Source organism: Eublepharis macularius, chromosome 3, assembly GCF_028583425.1.
Source record: "Eublepharis macularius isolate TG4126 chromosome 3, MPM_Emac_v1.0, whole genome shotgun sequence".
Classification (NCBI taxonomy): Eukaryota; Metazoa; Chordata; class Lepidosauria; order Squamata; family Eublepharidae; genus Eublepharis; species Eublepharis macularius.
Genome location: NC_072792.1, coordinates 161,359,613 through 161,382,562, shown reverse-complemented (window position 1 = coordinate 161,382,562; position 22,950 = coordinate 161,359,613). Strand labels below are relative to the sequence as shown.

The window sequence follows — 22,950 nt, the reverse complement described above, 5'->3', positions numbered from 1 at the left end:
AAGGAGCTGTCCCAAGGCTGCTGCAGTGAGCCATCCGAGGTAAGGGCTCACCCGTCTCGGAATCTGGAAAGCAACAGGGAGCAGGGGCAAGAGGCTATTGCAACATATCATAAGCTGAATAACAATATGGAGGGACAGTGGGCAACAGACCTGACAATGGTGTTTCTTAGCCCTGGAGGGAGGTTCCTGCTTTAGCAGAACAAACTCATAGTACAATCCCATTCCAGTGAATAGTCTTCTTAGCTCTCTCTTCTTCCCATTGCAAGGCCTTCTACCGACTTCCTCCTCCATTTTGTTATTCACCCTTCAGCCACCTCTGCTTCTTTTCCTTCCTTCTTCTTCCTCTAAAAAATATCATGTTTATCCAAAGGAATCTTGCTGCTCTCCGTGGAAGGTTTCCTATATCTTCACAAGAAAGTAACATGCTGGGCAAAGTAATATATAAACCAAAAATACACCTGAACATTTTAAGGCCCCTCTTAGTGGTATGTTTTTGGCTAAGTTCCTCAATAAAGTGTTCTGATCTAGCCACCTGCAAACGCTGTCCATCTGAGCATAATGAGGCCACTGTCATGCCAGTAGGCAAAGACTTGGTGCCTTCTAGTGTATGACATTCAGAAGCACTTTTTTCTTATTTCTGTGTCACCTATTTTTCTGCCTGACTTAATTGCTTGAACACCAGTTTTGCCTTTGTTTACATTGGAATTCTCTCTCTCACACACTTTTTTTTTTGATAATTCATGCATGAACTGAACTATTTCCAGACAACTTAAATACTGCTTACCAATTTAAAGCCAAAAAACCCCCCAACAGCAACAAAAAGATTGTGGGGACTCAATATGCATGTTGTACATATTGAACTAAACAAATGCAAAAGGGGGAGGGGTTGTTTGTTTGTTTTGTGTTTAGTATGGTCCTTTTCACTCATTGCTCTAATTTTTAAAAGCTCAGCAGAACAAAAATCAAGAGGGAAGAGGAAAACAGAAATAATGATGGTCGGGTCTACTGCAAAGTCCAGTGGCTGCAATGATGCTTATGGTGCATGGACAGAGCATGAGAGTATGGACCCCATTGCTGAGCTTGCACAAGGGCAGTTATTTAAATGCTCTGCTTTGGTCTTGGTAGTTCTTTTTTGAGAGCCAAGCTACAAGTGATGCCTTACCCAGGTTGGACACTTGTCAGCTTCCCTCAAGTTTTGATGGGAAATGTAGGCATCCTGGTTTTACAGCTTGGCTCTCCATTATAGCTGCAAGACCAGGATGCCTACATTTCCCATCAAAACTTGAGGGAAGCTGACAAGTGTCCAACCTGGGTAATGCATCACTTGTAGCTTGGCTCTGAGTGATCAGAAAATGATCTGCATTTTTATTTTTTATTTTTTTCCCCATTCGTTTATAATTTTATCAGTGGTTTTCCAGTATTCACTGTTGGTTTGGTCGAACTGTTTAACATTGCACATGAATTTGGTGCAGTTTTGATATGCCATTTATGCACAATGTATACATATGTCCCCGATGTGTATAATAACACATTTAATACTGATTTACCAGTGTACAAATAAGACTGAAAAGTGCATACACTGTACTGGAAAAATTCAGCACTAGGAAAAAGAAAATGGCAGAAAAATAATGAGTCCAATTCATACAAAGAAGAAGCAAAATCGAAGCAGAGATATTCAGATCAAAACCCCTGTATGAAAAATTCCAAGTAATGTCTAACATTCCTCCTTTCTTCTGTCATGGAACTCACGGTGGCTTATGAAGAGTTCTAGGGAGGACGTCTGACCATCCTGCCCGCCGGGTTCACAGAAGGTCTCTCATCCAGGCATTGACCAGACCCGTGACTGCTTAGTGTCAGCTAGGCTGCTGCATCATGTGCCCCAACATTTATACACTTGGTGGTGGAAAGTGCCATCAAGTCATATGGTGATCCCTTGTGGGTTTTCAGAGCAAGAGAGGTTCAGTTTCCCATTGCCTGCCTCTGCTTAGCGACCCTGGACTTCCTTGATGGGTTGACCTTTCAGCTTCTAAGATCAGGCCAGCCAGGGCGAAATATTTATTTTTATTTATTTATTACTTCAATTTATAAACCGCCAATCCTCAGGGGCTCTGGGGAGGGGGGTGAACATCAGTTAAAATCCATAAAAAGAAAAAAACAATAATTCTAAAATCAATATACAACAAACAATAATAAATTAACCAAATACATTAAGGTGCAATGGTGGGGAGATAAATATTCTTAGGAACCATATAAAGAGTTACCTGTAAAAGTGAAAATATGCAGTCTGTTCTTTACAGACAGCTGCAGACCACCCAAAATTACCAATATTTTAAACTAAGTTTCGACAATTCCCTTAGAGAGACAGTAACCCAGTTAGGAGGGATGAGCTCTCCTCCAGCTTTGGATAGTGGTTCATCGTCGTTCTCTCCCCGTTTTTGTGATCCCTCTCCCTATATGGGGATATGGCCAATCACAGCACACTAGACAGCAGGGACACTTGCCAGTTCTGTTGATGTTCATGGCCAGGGCCGGTGCCACCATTGAGGCGGTTAGGCAGGCACCATGGGCACTGGAGGGGGTGCCGGAGGGCATGCCGGGGGTGGAGCCAGACACCATGGAGCTGGTGTGGCTGGCCTGCAGCTGTTGCAACTGGCCACCTCCGCACTGCCGCCACCACTGCCACATGCCCCTGGCCGGGCACAACAGCCACTGGCCAGGCACGGCAGGCGGCTGGGGCGGCGTACAGAGCACGGAGCATGGGCAGCCTCCGCGTGCTGCCCCAGCCATCCACCGGCCAACGGGCCTGGCTTTGCTGCATGATGACATCATCATGTGGTGATGTCATCACACAGTCCAGGGGCACATGCACGCACTGCGTGCGTGTATACGCGGGGGTGGCTGCGGGTGCCAGAAACCCTGGCACCTGCGGTGTTCATGGCATTCCACGAGGCAAGGAAGGTAGGCTGAGAACAGCACAAGCTCTTGTGTTTATTATCTCTGATCCCAAATGGACGTGACTGGGAGCTATACAGTAGTAAGGCTGCCTCTGATATCTCCACAAAAGGTTCCATTTTACAAAGGGGAAATTTAGCAAGGCATCCAGGGATGGCTTGAGACCATATTGAGCATTTGTACATGCATTTCTGAGTCCCTTGTTGTAAGACCAGAAAAGTAAACAGTTCCTGATAACTAAGTGATCAGATATTGCAGAGGAAGAAGGGAAAAAAGTCACTTGGGGTTGGGTGACAGACACATGCCCAGCGTTTAATTAAAATATCAGCAGAAGCATGAAAATAAACAAATCCTATAAAAAGCAACGTATTAAGAATTTATAAAGCAGTTTAAACAGCCATAAATACCATTTTAATGGCAATAAATGAAAAGACTAGTTAATATTATATTCAGGAAAAAAATAGATACCATGAAAATAGTAAGAAGATAATTACACTGGCAATTAATAACATTGCCGGTTACATTATTGATATAATCCCAAAATAGAAGCCACGTTATACACGTTAACTGCAGCATAAAGGACACTGAGCCTCCTCTGCCCTGGCAGGATGGAGCCCTAACCTTGTAACACACAAGTGGCTTCTTAACGGGCGCAAGGCTGATCTGCACACTCAGGCATCCGAAAGCAACACCAAGGCAGTGCGTGAGGGCACTTGACTTGTATGCAAGCAAGTCGTTCCAATAAGGTGAGTTCTGCTGGTAATTGTGTTTGCATAGCGGCCTATGTATTTTAACAACGCCTGGAATTGAATTAGTGTGATTGGTGATAGCTTTTATAGTTTTATGTGTTTTTAAGACTGTATTTAACTAGCTGGATGGGTAAAGCAAAGCCAGCTGAAGCTGAATCTGGCAAAAATGGGAGATCCTGTGCCAGGGGCTGCCAGATTTGGGAATCTGGCTCCTGGCCTTCGATGGGGCACCATTGGTGCCTATCTTATCGGTCCAGAGTCTCGGAGTGATACTGGACTCCTCCTTATCGATGGAGGGCCAGGTCAAGGCAGTTGCCCAGTCTGTGTTTTTCCATCTTCGACAGGCCAGGCAGCTTGCACCCTATCTGTCTGCCCACGACTTAGCTACAGTGAGCCACACAACGGTCACCTCCAGGATAGACTACTGTAACTTCCTCTATGCAGGGCTTCCCTTGAGCTTGACCTGGAAATTACAGCGGGTCCAGAATGCTGCTGCATGTGTCCTGACGGGTACACCACACAGGGCACGTATAACTCCAATCTTGCAGCAGCTGCACTGGCTCCCCATGGAGTTCCGGGTCAAGTTCAAGGTTTTGGTGTTAACCTTTAAAGCCCAAAATGGACTGGGACCAGCATACCTGAGGGACTGCCTCTCCCTGTATGTACCCCGGAGAGCACTAAGATTGGCAAATAAGAACTTCCCGGTGGCCCCTGGCCCCTGGAGCCTCGACTGGCCTTGACCAGGGCCAGGGCCTTTTCAGTCCTGGCCTCAACTTGGTGGAACTCTCTGTCGGATGACACCTGGGCCCACGAAGATCTTATATCTTTTCGGCAGGCCTGTAAATCACAGATGTTCTACCAGGCATATGGTTGAGGCCAGTCTTTGGTTGCCTTGGGAGCTTCCCTACCAGTCTCCCCATCTGCCCTCCTACAAACGCAGTCACTGGAATGTTGTAAACTGTGCCCCCCACCCTCCCCTCTTTTGTTTTTACATTATGATTGAGAATTGAAAGAAAATTGGAGGGGGCCACCATCTGAGATGTTGACTATATATGTATCCTGGTTCTTGGATTTTTAATTGCGTTTTAGTGTTTTAATGTGTATTAAGCATTTTATTGTACCCTGCCCTGAGCCAGTTTGCGGGGAAGACGGGCTAAAAAGCGAATAAATATATATATAAACAAACAAACAAACAAATAAATATTGATGTTTGTTGATGTTAGCCACCCCAAGCCCAGTCACGGGGAGGGCGGGATATAAATCTAATAAAATAAAAATAAATAATAAAATAAAGTTTTAGTTGAAAAGACTGAACAACCCCTGAGAAAACCCTTAGAGGAATGATCCCCCAAACAGTAATAGTATTGGTATTTCTTCTGAGTAACAGTACTGATGTTTCAGTCTCATCTACGATACAAAAATAAAAATACGGTAGCAATTTCCATCCTTTACGGATCTACAGACTACAAGACTGTTGTGTTCTCCCTTTGTGGATCAGCATTGGCCTGACCTAAACCTGACACCACATGGACTTTTCTGTTGTCATATGACACCTTGCTTTGTTTGCAAAAGTTACCACGTGTAACATGTTGAGACGTTAGCCTGCCAACTCAAGAATCCACTAAAAGAATTCGGTGATTTGATGTGATCTTTTTGTAGGGTTGCCAGCTGGCAGAATTTGGGGAGTGGGAGCTTTGGGGGAGGGTGAGACTGGAGGAAACCATGTCGTGTGCTGCTGTGATGTCACTTTCAGGTCATTTCCCCACCCTCAACTTTGCTCCTGCCACTCTATTAAGTGAAGGTGGGGGCCAGACAGCTGCAGGCGCCCTGGTAAGTCTGTGCTTTTGGCCTGTGGAATTTTGAATGTTTAAATTTTTCCCATGGAGCATGAGCCTTTGGGTGACATCATGGGCACCGTGTTCAGATTCCAAACTGTGAGAAAGATGGGAGACAGTCTAGCCTTCTGTGAGTTTATAGATTTGCTTCAAAGGCGTCAGATATAGCTTCTACAACTTCTGTTAAAAAGTTAGTAGTGGCTCATGGGATATGAAGTCTGAGAATAGGAAATAGGAAAGTTGCACAATGTTTATAATTGTGTGCAACAAGTAACACATGGGGAAAGCACTCTTAGCACACATCAGGTAACCGGGAATGTGATAAGTTTAATGTTTAGACTAGACCATGGTTTATGGCCATGGTTGCCAACCTCCAGGTGGAACCTGGAGATCTCCTAGAATTACAACTGATCTCCAGACTACAGAGATCGGTTCCTCTGGAGAACATGGTTGCTTTAGAGAATCAACTCTGTGCCATAACATCCCCACTGAGATTCCTCCTTTTCCCAAACCACGCCCTCCCCAGGCTCCACCTCCAAATCTCCAGTCATTTCCCAGCTTGGATAGGGCAACCCTCGTTATGGCTGCTGTTCAAGAGAGAGTGAATAATACGTACCAGAAGAACAAAACCTTGTCTCCAGTGCAGCTAAACTGAACAAGAACTATGAGGGGAAAAAGAAATTTCTAGGAAGGGGGTTTCCAGTGTCCACAGAGACATTTGTCAAACGAGACACGGCCTAATTGCTCTAGAGAGCCTGCAGACAATGGACACTGCAGGCCATCAGTGGGCCACGGACTATAGTTGAAGAATCGCCGTCCTATTTCCTGATCAGTCTCTGGCCAGAAGGAAACTGCAAGTCACTCAAAGCATTCTGCTGGGTGCACTCATCTCATATCAGCTTATCATCACTGTCAGCATCTCTGATGTGTTCAAACCGCTATAACTGCCATTCCAGCCCTTAAAGAGTTGGACTGATGGCTACAGGGGCCTGAGCACATAAGAGTTCATAGAACATCTTCTGTTAGTGCTCTGCTATGCCCAGAAACCTATTATTTATTTATTTAGATTTCTATTCCGCCGTCCCCACAAAGGGCTCAGGGCGGATTACAGCATATTAAAACACATTAAAGTTAATTTATACAGTTAAAAACATAAGACATTGATAAAAATATAATACAATATACTCACATATAATATATATATATTCAGATGGCAGCAATCAATAGCAGCAGACACAACTTGACACGATAAGGTGGTGGACAACCTTAGTAGGGAGGGGTTCAGATTTTATTCTTCTCCATTTTTCAGGCCAGTGGAGGCCAAGCCTGACCTCAACCATATGCCTGGCGGAACATCTCTGTCTTACAGGCCCGGTGAAATGATAACACATCCTGCTGGGCCCTGGTCTCAGTAGACAGAGAGTTCCACCAGGCTGGGGCCAGAACTGAGAATACCCTGGTTCTGGTTCAAGCCAGGCGGGCCTCCTTCTCTCAATTCCATTCTCTTCCTCTGTGTTTAAAAAAATATCAATCCTTTCAGGTTTGGCATGCTTTGTTCCATGCAGACAGCTGGCATTTATTACTTGTTGCTCCATTTTCTGCTCAGTCTGTTTACACTGCCATTCTCTTAATTAGTGACACACTGAAACCACAGTATCCTGATTGGGCACCCACTTTGTATTCTGCACCTCTGATAATTGGGTCACTGTTTTCTCCCCTTCACTGACCTGCTGTCTCAGAATATCACTCTTGCAGCCTTTAATTAGAGTAGAGCAGAAATACGTGTGCTTTTGCCACATGAAAGTCAGTAAAAAGTCAAGACATTTCAGCAAACTCCCTCTCTCCAGCTCCCACTCTCACAAGGTCCATTTTTACAAGGCATTTTTGTCATGTTCCACTGCCTATGTGAATGAATTATAGCAGTAATACTTGGCATTTATGTAGAGCTTGTTTCACGTAGATTACCTTCTTGGAATCCTTGCAACAGCCCTGTAAGACATTTAAACTGTTCCTGCCACTTGCAATTCACCCCCTGCCGCCTGCCAGCTGATAGTTTAAAGGGACCTGCTGCTTGCAAAGCAGGAAAGGGCCCTTTAAACTGTTAAATGCCCTTTCCCTGCTAAGCGGCCGGAAAGGGGCATTTAAACCCCACAAACCACGAACTGGGTCGTAACTGGCCCCGGTTCTGTGCCAGTTTGTAGTTTTTCGTCCGTTAAAATCCACGAACTACGAATCTCATGGTTCTTTTTTTTTTGTCTGTGCCCATGTCTAATGGTTACATCACTTCTGGGGAAAACCTGGAAGTGATATCATGCTTCTCTAGGAATCATGGAGAAGAATTTTTGCAATTCCTAGAGAGTTATGATGTCACTTCTGGATTGTCCCCAGAAGTGACGTAATGCCATCACACCGATGGTGATTTTTTTAGTTTTTCTCCTGCTGGCCACCGGAGCAGCAGCAGTCAACAGGAGCTGGGGATGGGAGATCTCTCACCTCCAGCAGTTAACTGGCAATTCTAATTATTACCCTCAGAATCAAGAGGCTGCTTGGGGGAGTTAGCAGGAGTAAGATTTGAAGTATGGCCTTCTACGATCATGCCTCATTCTCCTTGCCACTGCATTAACTGCTTTTAGACAACCATATTTTGCCCTTGTGGAGGAGGTTGCTGTGGCCTGCTCCTCCATTGCCCCATCTGACTGATCCACTGATCCACTGTGGTAGTGGTGGTTCCCTTTACTTGGCTCTACAGTAAGCCCCAGGCTGCTCTCGGTCGGGTATGTCCAGGGAACCCTCTGTCCCTGGACAATCCTGTTCATGTTACTTTCCTTACATTTTCTTCAACTCAGATGTTATCTTTTGTCTATTGAGACTCTAAATAAATGTGATACAATTGGTAGTGCCCCAAATATTCCATGGCCAAATTAGCATATTATTTCTTTCACCTAACAATGCAGATTTCTAGTCCACAAAAACTTATGCTACAATACATGTGTTACTTCTTTAGGTGGCACAGAATTCTTTGTTAGTGTTTTTCTAAAATAGATCAACGTAGGTTCCCCTCTCAAATTCAACTTCACAGTATTTGATAGCCTGTCAATGTAGACATTTATGTTATGATAACCAGAACTGAGCCGAAGCAACTGTTCAGTGAATTATGCAGCCTTCATCAAAAATGGCAGCCAGATCCTTCACTTCCTTCTTCTGTAATGTCTGGCAGACCTTACTGCATGTTGTGACGTCATGATGCACTATGTGTCCCTGTCCCCTCTACATAGGGTTGTCAGCTCTGGGTTGGTAAATTCCTGGAGATTTCAGGGGTGGAGCCTAAAGAGGGTGGGATTTAGGGAGAGGAAGGACCTTAGCAGGGTATAATACCATAGAGTCCACCCTGTAAAGCAATCATTTTCTGCAGGGGAACTTATCTCCCATGGCTGGGAGATTAGTTGTAATTCCAGGAGATTTCCAGCCACTTCCTGGAGGTTAGCAACCCTACCTCTACATGATTGGCTGCCACAGCTGGGAGGGGAAAGAAAATGCTAAATGTTATGGCATCACATGTCATCAATTCTAATAGGTGATAGAAAGGGAAAGGAGAGCTAAATGTATAGCTGCCATTTTTGGCTGTAGCTGCTTGCTTGGTTGGCTCCTAACAACAAACAAAAGGCACTTCTGCTAGTGGAAAAGGGACACATTATTCATGAATTCTCCCCCACCCAACAATACCTCCACTTCATCCTTCTATGCTGATTCCAGGGGTTCACTGACCACCGGGGGCGGGGGGGGGGGCTCAGTTACAGCAGGAAGGGGAGAGTTAGAAAGTTCCCTTCAAGACATAAGCGACACATGCCCATCTTAAGAAATCTTACCACAGGAGCATGTACAGATTTTATTACTGTTTATGAAAATATCTGGTCCAGGGACTAGTTTGGGAGGATTGTATTTGAATCCCACACCAGTGGTGGATTTACTAGGCCTGTAATTCTTTTTCTTCCTCAGTTCCCTCTATGAAAAATTCAGACTATATTTTCCTTTCCCACAGAGGTATGATGAGGACATCTAAGTAAACAACCTTACATATTAAAAGGGCAATGCAATTAATCAATAACACTAATTTACTTTGCTACAAGCCTGGTCAAATGTAGCTCTGTTTCATGAGAAGCCTTGGAGAGATATTATTTACAGATATGATGGGCTCTCTACGGAACTCTATTGTTGCCTCCAGTCAGCTTCAGTAAAGAGAAATGACAGGAATCAATAGCAATGTCTCCACTGTGGTTAGGCCAGTGTTTGATGTTTCCAATTCATTGCATGGGAATAGATGATTGCTTCAGGCCTAACAAATGAATGAAACAGAGGGAAGGGGGAAGGATGCTGGAACACACAATATCCTACAGATGCAGACCCATCAGAATTGGGGAGGGGCTGTGGCTCACTAGATTTGTATGCAGGATTTGTATCACCTAGGGTTGCCAGTCCCCTGGTAGGGGTGGGGGAATCTCTTGCTCCCAGCCTCCTCCCCTCACCACTACTCACCTGGTCAGCTGGGGAGAAGACATGGGAACGGGTCTCCTGGCGTGCACTCCTGGCGCAACACAACAACATCACTCCCAGGAGTGACATCATTGTGCATGCCCCAGTAGTGTTCCCAGGCTTTGCGTTGGATCGATTTGGCCCACTTGGGCACCCAAATCGGCATGGTGCAAAGCCCGGGAGCACTCCTGGGTCCCGCACAATGATGTCACTCCTGGAAATGACATCATCGCACTGCACCAAGCGCATGCTCACTTTGCACACGCATGAGGATGGCCAAAAAGATAAGTGCTGGGTCCCCTCCACCAGGAGGTAAGGGACTTGGCAACCCTAATGTTAAAACAAGTGGCCTCAACATTTTTGAGCCAGTAGACACCTTTGGAATTGACGCAGCATGGTAGGTGCAGTTACAAAATGCCACTGCCACAGTTTTAAGTTTAGTCACACAGTGAAGATCTTTGTGCTATGGTGGCAGCTGCTGCCAAAGCAACATTTTTAAAAATCTGCACAGCCATCAAATCTCTAGTGGCCTATCAGAACTCTTGCTGGTCAAAAGCCCCACCTGGTCCCTCCCACTTTCTAAAAATGGTGGGCACCAGGAAAGGTGTCATCAGGGGCCATGACACTCACGGACACCATACAGGGGGGCCCTGTGTTAAAATATCTACTATGGCTGCCCATCTATTTCCAGGCACTTTCAAAGTTCTGGTTCTTACCTATACAGCCCTAAAAAGCTTGGGGCTGGGGTAACCCCAAGAACCACTTTCTTCCAGATTGTCCAGCTCACCAGTTGTGACCCTGTCTCATTTCATTTTTTCCCAGGATTTTAACTAAGGGAGAGTTCCAGCTTTTAAAGCTGTTTTTGGTCTACTTCTAGTAGGGATCCCAGGTCCCCCAGTGGGGGTGAGGGATACCACTGCTCCCACTCTCTGTTCCCTTCCCCCATTCACCTGGCCAGTGTGTGTGTGTGTGGGGGGGGGAGACAAGGAAACAGGCCTCCCGGGTGCACTCCCAGGGTGGTGCAACGATGTCACTCCCAGAAGTGACATCATCACACTGCCCTGAGAGAGCTCCTACTGCGAAGCGTGCGTGCACTCCTGGGCCTGTGCAATGACCTCACTTCCTGGAAGCAAAAAAAAGAGTAAATGCCGAGTTCTCCCTGCTGCTGAGAGAGTACGGGTATCTGGCTATGCTACATTCTAGCCTAAGAATTCTTTTATCAATATCATTTTATTTACTTGGCTTGTTATGAGTGGTTTGTTTTTATTAACTTCTTTTATGGGCTTTCCTTGTTTCATTGACTTGTTTTTATTGGTATGCTTTGTTTTTACTAACTTCTGTCTATTATACTGGTTGGTATTGTTTTAAATGTGATACGTATGCTGTTGAACAATGTTCTAGGAATGTCCCGAATCTCCATGATAAAACACAGTGATGCTCAATGCTGGCCTCCCCACCCCTGCTGGTTTTGCTCCCGCTGCTCCATTGCGCAGCAGCAAGCACCTGAGGGCAGGATCCCGAGTCTCGCTATTTGCCACAGTAGGTGATTTTGAAACACACAAACCCAGAAATTTTCCTCTTCTAAAATGAAACTCTTATTACTGGGAAAATGCAGTGAGACTCAATAGTTTTACCCAGGGGTCATTTCATAGAAAAAGAGATGGAGGAACCCATTAGCATAACTCATTAGCATATGCCACGCCCCTTGCCATCACTGGAAGTGTGTCATTAGCACAACTGATTTGCATATGCCACACCCCCTGGCATCACCTATCCTGGCTGCTTTGGACCCAATCCTGGCCATTTACGACCGAAATGGGGCCCAAAATATCAAAAAGGGCCTGAAAATGGCTGAAAAGGGGCCCAAAATGGTCAGGATCAAGCCGCTGCTGAGCAGGAGAGTGATCCACCACCCGTCAGAGGCCTTATCTGGGCCGTTTTGGCCCCAAGCCAGGCCGAAATGGGACCAAAATGGCTGAGAGTCAGGTGGGCAGGGCCACCTGTCATGTGACCTCTTTGTGGACCTGCCGGAACTGCGTTCCTGTGCATTCCCCCTCAAAATGAGCCCTGGTTTTACTGTTAATTTTCAGTTATATATTATTTTCTTAGGTTGTTTTCCCAAAATGGAAACATCCACAAAGTATATCTTGCATCAAGGACAGGGAAGGAACGCAGTATCGTGAGGTGTATTTTTAAAAAGCCTTTTAAAATGTGACATTCTTGATGGATAGTCTCAGGGCAAAGCTCCAGCTTTCTGAATGAATAGGATCCCAGCAAGGATATCTCTTCTTTTTAACAGGCAACGAAGCATTACAGTAACCCTGGAAGAAACAGTTCTTGAACAGCAGCCAGACTTCATTAGTTCCACTGTCATATCTGGGATAAAGGTACCAAAGGTTACTATGTCCACTGCCAGGTTCAGCATTACAGTTAATTATCCTAATTCCAGAGGAGTCCAGTCCATAAAGGCTTTGACATTAGGGCTTGGGATTTACAGATCTAATGAAACATGACAATGTACTGGCCCTCCCAACCTATCTAGTCTGAACTGATGAGGAGGCTCCTTGCTCCAGGTGCATTTCAGATCTCCTTCCCAAAGCCGGTTGCCATGTTTTCTCACTATTGCTAGTCTCACCGGCCATGAAATGGTTCTCCAAAATCATTCTGGTTATAAATAACTCGAGTTGCAAGCATGAATCTCTTTAGGGTGGCTTACTCAGCTGAAACTTTAGCAGATTAATTAGGGAGGACAAAATGAGTTGGTGGGTCTGAGAGTTAATGCAGGGTTTTTTTGTTTTCAAGGCTATTTTAGTCTTGGTATTTTGCAGTTGTGAATGAATGGGGGGGGAATGTAAGGGAAGCTTTTGTTCATTAAATTGCAAGTTAATTCACACTTCCTTCAATATGTCATCTACGTAGGCTCCTGTAGTGAGGTTTTGTATATATTTATCCATCAGCTTGGTTAACAGACAGATAACTGGCGGAAAAGTGATACCAGCATAAGAACTTTGACCTGTTGGGGAGACTTACATGGCTACTGCTGATGAATCACCAACGTGATACTCACCTGCACCCATTGAACCAACTGGATACATTATTTGATGTGGGCAATTATGCAGCATGTCCCCGTCTGGGACCACTCATTCTTGCATACACTTACAGATGGTGCAAAATAAGTTGTAACCATTTGCTAAGTTTTGAACCATCCTGTAATAATTTGTCCTGTTTTTAAAACCTTTATGCCTTTGTACCTTTAGTTTAGCTCCTCCTTTCTTTACCTTAAACTTACACCTTAGGAGACCTCTGGTCACAAGCAACATTCTTTTTATTTCCACTCACACTGAGCTTCAAGTGTTCTCTATTTTACCCAAGCTTGTGCCTCAAGAACCCTTTTGTGTTTGTGTGACCTAACTATTGCTGCCTTCCCAAAAGATTTTTGCAGCCACTGAAGGCTTTCACTTTAGATCTCATCTGCTTAACTGGTACTACAGGAAGGCTTTGTTATAGATAGTAGCTTGACACAACAGTCAACACGTGAGGACGGTTGTGAGGTAAAAAAAAGAGGATCTTTTTTCTTAAACAAATGTATAATTTATTTTTAAGTACGTAAGCATGATGGTTGCAGAATTTTGATAAGTGTACTGGTTTCAGAATAGTTCTTAAGCTTGGAGGTTTCAAATATAATGATATCTTCTTAAAGGTATGTTCAGAGACACACAGTCACACAGAGTAATTTTCCACACAGGTACTCACTAACAGAGTAAATGCTCTTCTCATCCACACAGACAGATTCATTCAGGCCTTTCCACACAGCTTGCCTGATCTAGCTAATCTCCTACTCAGATATACATTGACTATCAGGTGCACACAGAGTTTGCCTGACTTAGAGCAGAACCACAAGTGACAAAAGGCACAGATTGGACACTTGTCAGCTTCCCTCAAGTTTTGATGGGAAATGTAGGCAGCTTGGTGGAATGTTGGACAAGTGACAGTTGGAACGTCCATTGGACAGCAGTCAGAGAGCCAAGCTGCAAGACCAGGACGCCTACATTTCCCATCAAGAGGGAAGCTGACAAGTGTCCAATCTGTGCCTTTTGTCACTTGTGGTTCTGCTCTTAGAATTTCTCAGAACACCACACAAGATTCACTGACCATGGCAGAATGAGACCCCTTTCAGGCTTCCACTCAGGTTGCCTGCTTTGCCCAGAATAAGCAATTTCCCTCAGCATTGACTAAAAACTGCAGTTCACTCTGCCACTAGGGTACAGCTACTGTCCTGTAAGAGTACACTCCATGCACCCATCCAGCTCCACTTCCTCAGAGGCCTACATTTAAACTCAAAGCAACAATTAAACAAAAACATTAGCAAAGAGAAATAAAACCCCAATTAAATATATTGCAAGCAAAACATTACATGTGTATTTTAACTTACTTCTCCAAGCTTTCCTCAAGGAGTTTAAGCCAGTGTACACACCTTCCCTTCCCAATTTATTCTGAGAACAACTCTGTGAGGTACGTCTATGGAGACTGGTCCAAGAACTCTCAGTAAGTTTTGTGTGTGCAGATTTGAATTTGAGTTTCCATGGTCTAAGGCTAACAGTCTGTCCATTGATACCCTAGTTGGAAGAAAGAGGCAGACACAGGTTTTGGGTACTAAGGGCTACTTTATTAAAGCAACAACATAACCTCAACAGCGGCAACAAGGGGAGCTAACTAGCGGTACAGGTCAAGCCAGTGGTCACCATGGGACCTTCTCCTTGAACCTGCCTGGGCGAGACCCACTGCCCCGGGTGCGAGCCATCCAACAGAGATGGCTTGGGCCCGGCCGGCCAGGCGAATGGTTCCCCCCATAAAGCTCCAAACACCCCAAGCCGTACAGCCTGGGATAAGGACTTGTCTGGGAGGTCCCACTAGGCAGTCTGCCCTCGCAGCTGAGCCGTAGGGCCGCAGCCGCTCCTGACAGACCCCCACTCCCCACCAATGAGGATGTGCCAAGGGTACTCACCGGCCCGCTCTCAAATCCCAACTCTAACCTGCCACTAACCTAACAGGCTGCGGCACCGCCTGCCAATTACCACAACCCCCACAACAGAACAAGGCAGGCGAAAAAACCCCAGATGCCCATGCCAATTTGCAAAAGGGGGAAAAATTCCTGCCTGGCCCCAAAGAAGGCGACCGGCTAATCCTGTCCTGTTATAGGGTGCGGAGGGTGGGCCGAGCTCGAGGCACCAACTGAGGGGGAAACGGGCGGAGCGCGCCTAAACAGGCTAGCTCCGCCCACCCCACAGGTCCTGGAAGGGGAGCTCTGCTCTATCTCCTTCCAGGGCATCAAAATAGGCACCCAGCCTTAACGGCTACGCCGCGGCTGGGGGTTGCCTGCCTTGATACCCTAGTTGGAAGAAAGAGGCAGACACAGGTTTTGGGTACTAAGGGCTACTTTATTAAAGCAACAACATAACCTCAACAGCGGCAACAAGGGGAGCTAACTAGCGGTACAGGTCAAGCCAGTGGTCACCATGGGACCTTCTCCTTGAACCTGCCTGGGCGAGACCCACTGCCCCGGGTGCGAGCCATCCAACAGAGATGGCTTGGGCCCGGCCGGCCAGGCGAATGGTTCCCCCCATAAAGCTCCAAACACCCCAAGCCGTACAGCCTGGGATAAGGACTTGTCTGGGAGGTCCCACTAGGCAGTCTGCCCTCGCAGCTGAGCCGTAGGGCCGCAGCCGCTCCTGACAGACCCCCACTCCCCACCAATGAGGATGTGCCAAGGGTACTCACCGGCCCGCTCTCAAATCCCAACTCTAACCTGCCACCGACGAGGTCAAGCCTCTGCTTAGGCCTCGACGCCCCAAATATGGCGTAACGCCTCCAGCAATCCCCGCCGCAAGTCGTCTAAAAATATGTTGTTGCCTTTAAAAGAAAGATGAACTCCGTCACCTCGGTAGAGGTCCGGCAGAGCAGCCCTTATACCGGGGTGGGGCAAATAAACCCCCAACCCCTTCTCCAAAGCCTTGTGTAAGGCCTTATTGGCCTTATAACGTGCTCCCTCTATAGCTTTAGCATCCAAGGCCTCCCGCCAAACCCTCCTGGGTAGAATATCGGACCAAATGATTAAGACACCAGGCCAGCGCTTGCCTATCAACCGCAAGTCTGCCTGGGCCTGCAGTGACAGGGCCTTGCCCTTCACCAAACCCAAGTCATTCCCCCCCAGGTGAATGACGAGAATATGAGGTGGAGGGGCACACCTCCCTTCAAATAATAGTGGAAGCAGACCAGGCCAACGCAGGCCTCGACGGCCCTGCCACTCCACCGTAGCCCACTGGCTCAGGCCAAGCTGGGACCCGAACGCCGTCCTCTTAGCCTGGTGGGCGGCCCAAAAGACGAAGCTGTGCCCGCAGATAAGGATAGAGCACCTTCCTCGATGCGCCACAGCACCTAAGAAAAGACAACAGTTAAAAGACTATAAAGGCCCCGTTAGGGGGCGCACATAGGACTTGTAAGCCGAAGACCTCCAACGGCCTACCTTCTGAATGGCTGGACCAGAATAACCCATTGCAGCGGCCGTCGAGGCCGCTCCAATCCGAAAAGAGTGTGTGCCAAACCTAAAACCTGCCAACCCAAGCTTGGCGAGAGCCCGTGCAGTAACTGCCCAGAACTGAAAACGAGTAAGGGGAGCCCCGTCACTGTGAATGAACAACACCCCGGGCTCATCCCCTCGAGCTTCCAAGTATGCTCTAAGCGCAAGCACAGGACAAAGCTCCCGATCAGCACAAGCACCCAGCTGCACCACCGAGCCCTTCCGCAGCTGATCCGTCTTAGATCGCCTAATGGTGACTGCTACCGTCTCCCCAGCCAATTTAACATCTCGGGCCAACAAGGCCCGATTTGAGTTGTCCCTAGCTGACTGAACCACCAACTCACTTACCCGCAGGGCTCCAAAGAAGGCAATAAGAGCCGCTGCATGGAAGAGCTTGGCTTCAAAGTCAGAACTACATACATCAGCCCACGTAGCCCCCAACCCCTTGAGAATGGCAGGGGACATAGGCTCCCTATCATCTACCTGAGCTCCCATCTCTCGCACCCATCCTTCTAACATTTTACGGACTCTAAAGTCCCCCGTAAAATCCTGCCAGCCGCGAGCCTTGCTGACAAACGCCAGGGCCGCCAGCTGACCTCTGATTGTTCTAGGAGCACAACCCTTACCTCTACGATCAACACAGAATCGCAGTATGTGCTCCACTGGAATCGGCCACAATTGGGGCAGTCCCGCCCCAAGCCGAAAAGCAACAAACTGCTGAACGGCGCGGTCATAGGACCTCCGGGTGCTGGGGGCAATGGCTAGCGAAATGGCACGCTGAACCTCACGTTCCCAAGGTGCCACAACTCCTCTGGCATCCTGGAGGGCTGCAGATCGGCTTCGGGAGCAAGTTGGCGAAACCGTTCCATCTGTTGGCGAGACAAAGCGTCCGCCAATCCATTGTTTACCCCTGGAACGTGTTTTGCCAAGAACAAAATGTTCAGTCGGAGGCACCGGAGCGTGAACAACCTAACCAATCTCATTACCCTAGGCGATCTGGAAGTGAGGGAGTTAATCACCTGTACCACAGCCAAATTATCGCACCAAAAGTGCACCGTGTGGTTGGCCAACTCACCCCCCCACAGCCAGATCGCTACCAGAATTGGAAAAAATTCCAAAAAGGTAAGATCCCTATCCAAAACCCCATCATGCCAGTCAACTGGCCATTCTTCAGCGCACCAGTGCCCCCGAAAATAAACACCAAAGCCAGTTGCGCCAGAGGCATCAGAAGTGACCTGGAGTTCAGCCTCAAGCAGTAGGTCCTCCCTCCAAAAGGTGACCCCGTTAAACGAGTTAAGAAAGGATTCCCAAACCTCCAAATCCTCCCTGATGCCCCTAGATATGCGCAACCTATGATGTGGCAGCCTCAAGGAAGCCATGGCGTCACATAGACGCCTAAGAAATGCCCTCCCCGGGGCAACAGCCTTGCAAGCGAAATTAAGGTGCCCCACAACCTGCTGCAGTTCAAGAAGAGACACCTTGTGCTTCTCCTTAAGGGTGGCCAAACGCCCGCGAAGGTCATGCACCTTCGCCTCAGGCAGCCTAAAGGTTTGCTGAACTGTATCAAGTTCAATCCCCAGGTAGGTCAGCACTGTCGAGGGTCCCTCAGTTTTCTCCTCAGCAAGAGGAACACCCAAACGCTGAGCTAAGTCAGTAAAACCTGTCAGCAAGCGCGCACACTGACCTGTGCCAGCCCTCCCAACGAAGATAAAATCATCGAGATAATGACTGGTATCACCACAACCCGTCTGCTGACGCAATGCCCATTCAAGGAACGAGCTAAACCGTTCAAAGGCCGCACAGGAGATCGAACAGCCCATAGGCAAAGCCCGATCCATGTAATACTGGCCCTCAAAAGCAAAACCCAGCAGCTCGAAGTCATCTGGATGCACGGGGAGCAGACGAAACGCTGACTTTATGTCGCATTTGGCCAACTCTGCCCCAACCCCACAACGCCTAACCACTCGCATAGCCTGGTCAAAAGACGTATAGCGGACCGTGCACAGATGATCAGGGATGGCATCATTCACTGATGCCCCTTTCGGGTAAGATAGGTGGTGAATCAGGCGATACTCGCCCGCAGCCTTCTTGGGCACCACCCCCAAAGGGGAAACACGCAGGCATGGCACAGGAGGGGCCGAAAACGGGCCAAGAACCCGGCCTGCCGCACATTCCCGTGCTATCTTGGTCCTAACCACCCCCTCCATGCCAACGACAGACCTGAGGTTCGTTGACATGAATGAGGACCGTGGCCCCTGAAACGGAATGCGGAACCCAAACATAAACCCATTTAACAAATAAACCGCATCATCCCGCCGAGGGTAACCCAGCAACAACTCACTGAGGGTTCTCAGATTTATGGGGCTGGGACCCTTTTCCAGACGGAGGCTGGTTGCCTCCCCAGGGGCGCCTACCCCCACCCCGTTTCTTGGATCTGGGACAGGCTGTAAAAGCATGGGGCCCCGCGCACATGGGGCATTCGTGCTTATAAGGGCAAGACTTCCTGGCACAGACACCCTGTGAGGCAAACTCCCAGCAAAGCAGCCGTGTCTGAACCGACTGCCCCGCGGAGGCGCGGGTGCCAGAAGAAGTCGATGCCCTGTGGACCAAATGCCCACTATCAGACCTATCCCCAAAGTTAGGCTTTGCAGGTGACATCACCTGCAACCACAACTGCTGGTGTATCTGGTCCCACGGGATAGTGGGGTTCATGGCAGCCCGCATTCGGAACTCCTCATCGTACTGCAACCATGCAGCACCACTGAAGTCCGAATAGCCTTTGTAAATTATATCCATGTACTGGATAAGGGAGGCTGCCCTCCAAGGCTGCGCCCTAGCCAGGACCCCGGCATATATAAGGAACCCCGGCAACCAGTTAAACCACGTCCTATCCACCCGTCTACGCTTTAACCTTTCCTTCTCCCTGTCATCTAAGTCTTCCTTGTCCTTCTTCTCCAGTTCCCTGAAGAGAAGGGTGAAGACGTCGATGTACTCTCCCTTTAATATCTTATCACGAGTGGACGGGGTCAAATGGTCCCCCAACGGTAAGGCGGTATCGCCAAAGGGTAAAGCTCTGAACGGTACAGACCCATAAGGGGTCTGAACATAAGGCTGACCCTGCCAGAAAAAACCAGGACCAGAGAACCAGCTAGGCTGCCCAGCCAGGCCCTGTGCTGAGGAAGGCACAAATTGCTGAGCATTGGGCATAGCTTGGGAACCAGCCGGCATGGCAGCCCCACTTGCTTGCCAGCCAGGTGCACCCCACTGCGGCCACGCCCCTGCTGAGAAATGTGACACTGCAGGACCCGGCCCTGGCCTAACGTATGGCTCCAAAGGTGACTGCGATCCCGCAGGCACAGCAGGCCAGTAACTACAAGAAGGGTAAGGCCCAGGGGCGCCACCGCCCGCAGGTGAGGCCTGCCCACACTGACCCCAAGGCCAGGCAGCTGTGTTGTGTGTCATAGTCGACTTACCATCTCCCAAGGCGTTATCAACCGCTACCGCCACTGGCAGGGCCACCTGTGATCCAGCTTGATCGTCAGTACCCGACTCTCCAGGAAGGTCTGTCTCCCCCGGCTCTATAGCTCCGCTGGCATCATCCCCACCTTGGTTGGCAGTACCTTCAAGAGCAGACAAACGTTTAAGAACCTCTGTCTGAAAAGCCACGCGAGAAGATGCCCTAGTGGACCTAGGCCTCTTTGCACCCCCAACAGAAGCAGCGGAAACTCCCCGACTGCTCTCCAATGCCGCTATGCGGGCCAAAATCTCCTGCTGAGCCCCATCAACACCCTCATCATCCGATGAGGACAATGCAGGGGGGGGGGCCCGCTTAGCGGGAGGCCGCTTTGCAGGCTGCTTCCCTTTAGAAGTGCCCACTCCTTTCTTAGGTGGCATCTTTTTTTTTTTTTTTATTTTATAGAATTATTATTTATGCCCCTTCTAACAGGCTAACAATGCAACCCACAAAAGCCTGCCAACCCCCAGAGGGTAAAACAGAAGCAATATAAAAGCTGATCAACAATACTAATACCCAGCCTAGACTGCCAGTAGGGAAGCTAACTCTGGCCACCCGAAGAGGCAACCCCCAATCCCAGAGGCCCCAGGTATACTAAGAATTGCCCCCCAGATGCCTCAGCTCCACAAAATGGCCGCCGTCAAAGCAGCCCACCCGGGAACAAAATGGCCGCCGGGCAAGCAAAAGCCACCTAGAACCCCTGTGGTGAAGGAGGCAAAAGAGAACCGTTTGCCAAACGCGCCGCAAAACCACCCCAGCGCGCAAAACACTACGGGGCAGGGAGAGGGGTTTCCTAAGAGCCTGCAAAAGGCCCCTCCCGCGGGAACACGGCCACAGAGCCCACAAGCCCCAGAGGCTTCAGCGCACTGCGCTGCCGCCGCCGCCGCGAAGCCCGCCAAAAACAAACTGCTCCAGAGGCGAGCCGAGCGCAGCGTGGAAGCTCTCCCCGGCTCCCCTCTCGCTTGCTGCAAACGCTCCCTCCAATGCAGCAAGGAACGCTGCTGCCGATGGCCCCCAAGCCTCGAAGCTCGGAGCTCTGCCGAGAGGCTCCTTCCTCTCCGAGCTCGAGGCACCAACTGAGGGGGAAACGGGCGGAGCGCGCCTAAACAGGCTAGCTCCGCCCACCCCACAGGTCCTGGAAGGGGAGCTCTGCTCTATCTCCTTCCAGGGCATCAAAATAGGCACCCAGCCTTAACGGCTACGCCGCGGCTGGGGGTTGCCTGCCTTGCATTGCACTGGCTCTTGCTTTGAAACTATGTCTACAAAAGATATAGCTCTACACTGACCTATTAATAGGCTAAGCTGATCTCGCACTGCACATCCTTAAATTAGGTTTCTGTGCTTAGGGATCATTCATGATAGACAGCTGGCTACAGCTGGACTAGGATATATAATTGGATCAGAAGCCCTTTCTGTGGACCTCCAAAGCAGCCAGAACAGAATGGAGAACACTTGATAAGGTTGCCAGCCTCCAGGTATTAGCTGGAGATCCCCTGGAATAACAACTGATCTCCTGGTAACAGAGATCCATTCCCCTGGAAAAGCTGGCTGCTTTGGAGGTTGGACCATATAGCCTTTTACTCTGCTGCATCCCTCCCCTCACCAAATCTCACCCTCCAAGCTCCACCCCCCAAATCTCTAGGAATTCCCCATCCCAGAGCAGGCAACCCTACTTGGATACCACGGCCATTGGGGTGGTTTTTCCAGACCTTCACCACGTTGCATTGGCTGGAAACATTTCATAGGTGCTACTAGTATCACCATCATAGGTAGTTACATAGATTGTTTAGAAAGCACTTGGAACGTTTGGTTGTCTTACTGTACGATCAATTGGTCAGTCTTGATTACCCTTGCATAAACTGACGGGCATGTATTTGAGTTAATCTTTTATCAATATTTCCCAGAAAATATCATTCTTCCTTTTGCACCTCAGAACATCATTTTTGTTAAAAAAAAAAAAAGCTTTCTAAAAGAAAATAATTTGGTTGTCAAGACACATAAATCTCTCCTAATATTACACTAAATCCTTTAATCCTAGACCGGCATGTCTGCATAGTCTAACAACCAGAATCACAGAGAACAGCTTAACATGGTTTTATTTATTTATGGTTTTATTTAGTGTAGCGTATGCACCCAATGTCTTATAGTGTTGTTCCTTTCCCACATTAACCGTTGTTAATATGAATTTGGGATGCTTCAGCCACCCACTGATTTGGCTCATGATCTGCTGACCGGTTGCGAAAAGAGAGCCAATTTTTCCCTATAGAGTTTGAGTGTTCGTGAGCAGCACAGTCCTGTTTATCAGACAACTTTCTGTGTATTCAAACAGTACAATACAATGCAGTTAGCATCAGTTCATACAAGTGTTCTCATGGAGCCTGATGGGCGTTCTAGCTCCAGCCCAGCTCCCAACCAGTCATACTGTGCACTGGTCCACAACCTGTTGTTTAAATAATCAGTGAATGAACCAGTCAGCCTGTACTTTATAAATGAAGTGGGCTTTTTTTAAGTCTTACCGTTTGTTGTTTTAGGTGGATAGCCGTAGCGGTTTGCAGTAGAACAGCAGGATCCAGCGGCACCTTAGAGACCAAAGATTTGGTCTTAAGGTGCCACTGTTTGTTTGTTTGTTTGTTTGTCTGTGTTAGGGACATTATGTAACAGTGCCATCCGAGCCACGGTCATACCCTTCTTAGTCACTTGAAGTCAACAGAGCTTAGAAGGGTATAACTCTGCTTATGACGGTACTGGGATTGGCCTGTGGACTACTTTGGACTGTAACTATGATTGAAGTGG

The 22,950-nt window shown here is 48.1% G+C and overlaps 1 protein-coding gene across 1 annotated transcript; it reads right to left on the bottom strand.

Moving 5' to 3' along the window:
• Positions 1–15,221: 15,221 nt before the first annotated feature.
• LOC129326301 (uncharacterized) lies at positions 15,222–20,537 on the bottom strand. The gene is made up of 2 exons (XM_054974454.1): positions 20,117–20,537; positions 15,222–16,501 (listed from the first exon to the last, which is right to left on the bottom strand). The coding sequence occupies exons 1-2, from the start codon at positions 20,535–20,537 to the stop codon at positions 15,900–15,902; spliced, it is 1,023 nt and encodes a 340-aa protein (XP_054830429.1). The 3' UTR covers positions 15,222–15,899.
• Between the last annotated feature and the right edge of the window lie 2,413 nt (positions 20,538–22,950).

Bases quoted from the DNA above. Each gene is read 5' to 3' on its own strand.
- LOC129326301 (XM_054974454.1), bottom strand. From the start codon at position 20,537: ATGCCACCTAAGAAAGGAGTGGGCACTTCTAAAGGGAAGCAGCCTGCA. The intron at 16,502-20,116 runs GTAAGTCGACTA...GTCTTTTCTTAG, and splicing joins TGATAACGCCTTGGGAGATG to GTGCTGTGGCGCATCGAGGA.